Source organism: Anastrepha obliqua, chromosome 1 (assembly GCF_027943255.1).
Source record: "Anastrepha obliqua isolate idAnaObli1 chromosome 1, idAnaObli1_1.0, whole genome shotgun sequence".
Lineage (NCBI taxonomy): Eukaryota > Metazoa > Arthropoda > Insecta > Diptera > Tephritidae > Anastrepha > Anastrepha obliqua.
The window spans coordinates 116,821,402-116,824,095 of NC_072892.1; the positions used below are offsets into that span (position 1 = coordinate 116,821,402).

A 2,694-nucleotide genomic window follows, 5' to 3' on the forward strand; every position below is an offset into this window, starting at 1 on the left:
TCAAACCAACGCAAGGGCAAAAGTGCTCTGATTCCACAAAACATTAATTTGTTTGCTTATATTTTTGCGATGGATAGTTTTTGCTGACAAAATTTCTGAAGCATAAAATTAACCATTCTCCAGTATCAACTGTTTTGCTCTCTTCATTTCTGATTGATGGATAATATTTGGATGTTAATGAACGCGTACTAGCACCAATTAGGAATTACTATTACAAATGTTTGTGTTATCGACTACGACTATTAATTTCACTTTGCTCAATACAATTTGTTACAATGTTATCGATAATTCTTAAGTGTAACCTCTGACTAGAAATAAAAAATACTATATTTGTTGATTTCAAAGGCTGCGGAAAATATTTAACTAAAGAGTAACTAAAACCTGCACTGCCAGTCATAAGTAAATAATTTGATCAATACGGTTAAAAACGATTTATTAAATTGGCATCTACTGGAAGCAAGAGACAATTTCCCATTTTTGGGGGACACATCATCGTTTTTTGTGTTGATTGCCTGAGTTCCTACAAGCGGGATCGGGGTGGAGGAGACGCCGGAAGTGAAAAGTAGCTGATAATTGTTTTGAAAAGGTAGAACAGAAATTCTAAATGTATATAATTTCATTTCTATCTTCAACAAAGATATAAAAATTGTTAGTAAACGTTTAAGCAACGCCAAGGTCAAGTTTGCTTTAGTCAAGCTTAAGGTCAAGAGCAAGTTCAAAATTAGTTAAACAATTAAGGAACATCAGTTACAGAAGTATTGAATGTGAAATTCATGTTCACAATTACACAACAAATGTTTCGGTGTGGAGAAATGTCGTTGTAACTACATATGAATTATTGGCTGTGACTGTTCGTTGACAAATACAAGACTACACAGCTGATAGATGCAGAGCATGGGAAAAGTAAATATGCATAATTGACTGACAATACATCATGTATAGTTCGGTATACAGTAATAGAAAGCTTTGGATTTTTGTTGCACTTAGGGTGGCTAAACTATTCAAATGTTAAGTTTACTTTTCACCGCACCAATATACCAAATTACAAATTATGTAGTGTGGAATGCAATTACATAGTTTAAGTTTGGAAAACAGAATATTGTAAAACTAAGCTTATTTTTCAATGGTTAAACCCATTTGTTCTGTTAGGGAGGCTTTTGCTTTGACGAAAATGACTTCTACGAAACCCCGAAAACAGCCAACAGCCATATCCCGAATGAGGCAAGATTATATGCGACTGAAGCGTGACCCTTTGCCATATATCACAGCAGAGCCTTTACCTAACAACATTCTTGAGTGGCATTATGTGGTAAAAGGACCTGCTAATACACCCTACTATGGAGGCTACTATCATGGAACTTTGCTTTTTCCGAGAGAATTTCCTTTTAAACCGCCTTCAATTTACATGTTGACACCAAATGGTAGATTTAAGACCAATACACGTCTCTGCCTTAGCATTTCAGGTTAGTAAATTTGTAGGTTTATTTTTTTTCCATTATTAATGTAACTTTCATCTATAGATTTCCATCCTGATACGTGGAATCCAACATGGTGTGTCGGAACTATTTTGACTGGATTACTTAGCTTTATGGTAGGTTCAACTAGATTTATTGATATTCCCTTTTGTTTCTACATCAATTTTTGCATAATTGAATAGCTTGAAACGACTCCCACGCTTGGTTCCATAGAGACAACGACCTATGAGAAACAGAGTTATGCCAGAAAGTCTTTGGAATTTAATTTGAAAGATCCACTGTTCAATGAATTATTTCCTGAAGTGTGTGAAGAAATTAATAAGCTTTTGCAGGACGAAAAAGAAAAACAGGCTCTTTTAAATGCGCAGTCATCTCGTAGTGCCGATAAAAATGGTATACCTGCAACAAATAATGGATCTTGTGCTAATGAAACTGATGGAGACCTGCAAGCGAAGTCAAACGTAAGCACCAAAAAAACTAGGTCACTCGTAAATTGGCCTGCGTTATATTCAAATTTAGTGATTGCAATAAGTTTTGCAATTTTCGCGCTAATAGTGAATTATGTGATCAAAAATCTAAATCAGGAATAAAGTTGTAGAAATTCCTTATCGTTGCAGCCGCTAAGCACTAACCACTAAAAATCGATGTGTCTCTCATTGATATGTGTATATGTAATGTTAGTGTACATAGAATACCGTAAAAATGTAACTTAAAATGCAGTATAAGAAATACATAGATTTCATTTGTACAGTAAAGAAAATACAAATATTTGAATACTTTCACAATTATACTCTCGTTTCTGGGGTTGATTTATTTGTTCATCAAAAATTTTGTTTTCATGTTAAATCTGCTGCTCCATCTATTTGGGCTGGGATATTAGGCTTCCGGGGGGATTGGCTTTTAAAATGAGTCAATTTATATATTATTTAGAGCTACCAACCATTTGCAAAGTCGAAGTTATTACGACAATTTCTTTCTTTTCTTATTCGTGTTTGTGCAGTTTTGTATGCTATACATATTTTCGGTTTAAGTCTATTTCAAACTCTGATCAGATTAGTCTTACACAATTATTTCCCCAACAACCAATGAGAAATGAGAAATTGTAAGAGAAAAGAGTAAATTAAAACCGAATACTTGTAATGAATTATAACTTAACGCTTTTCTCACGTCATCAATTAAGGGAACAATTTTATGTCAACTGAATTAAATTAAAGGATTT

General features: G+C 33.7%; 1 protein-coding gene across 1 annotated transcript; it reads left to right on the forward strand.

The window, feature by feature from the left end:
* Nucleotides 1–291: 291 nt before the first annotated feature.
* On the forward strand, nt 292–2,263 carry LOC129235820 (ubiquitin-conjugating enzyme E2 J2-like). Its single transcript, XM_054869862.1, has 4 exons — nt 292–586; nt 1,150–1,463; nt 1,521–1,591; nt 1,658–2,263. The coding sequence occupies exons 2-4, from the start codon at nt 1,172–1,174 to the stop codon at nt 2,063–2,065; spliced, it is 771 nt and encodes a 256-aa protein (XP_054725837.1). The 5' UTR covers nt 292–586; nt 1,150–1,171; the 3' UTR covers nt 2,066–2,263.
* The last annotated feature ends 431 nt before the right edge of the window (nt 2,264–2,694 follow it).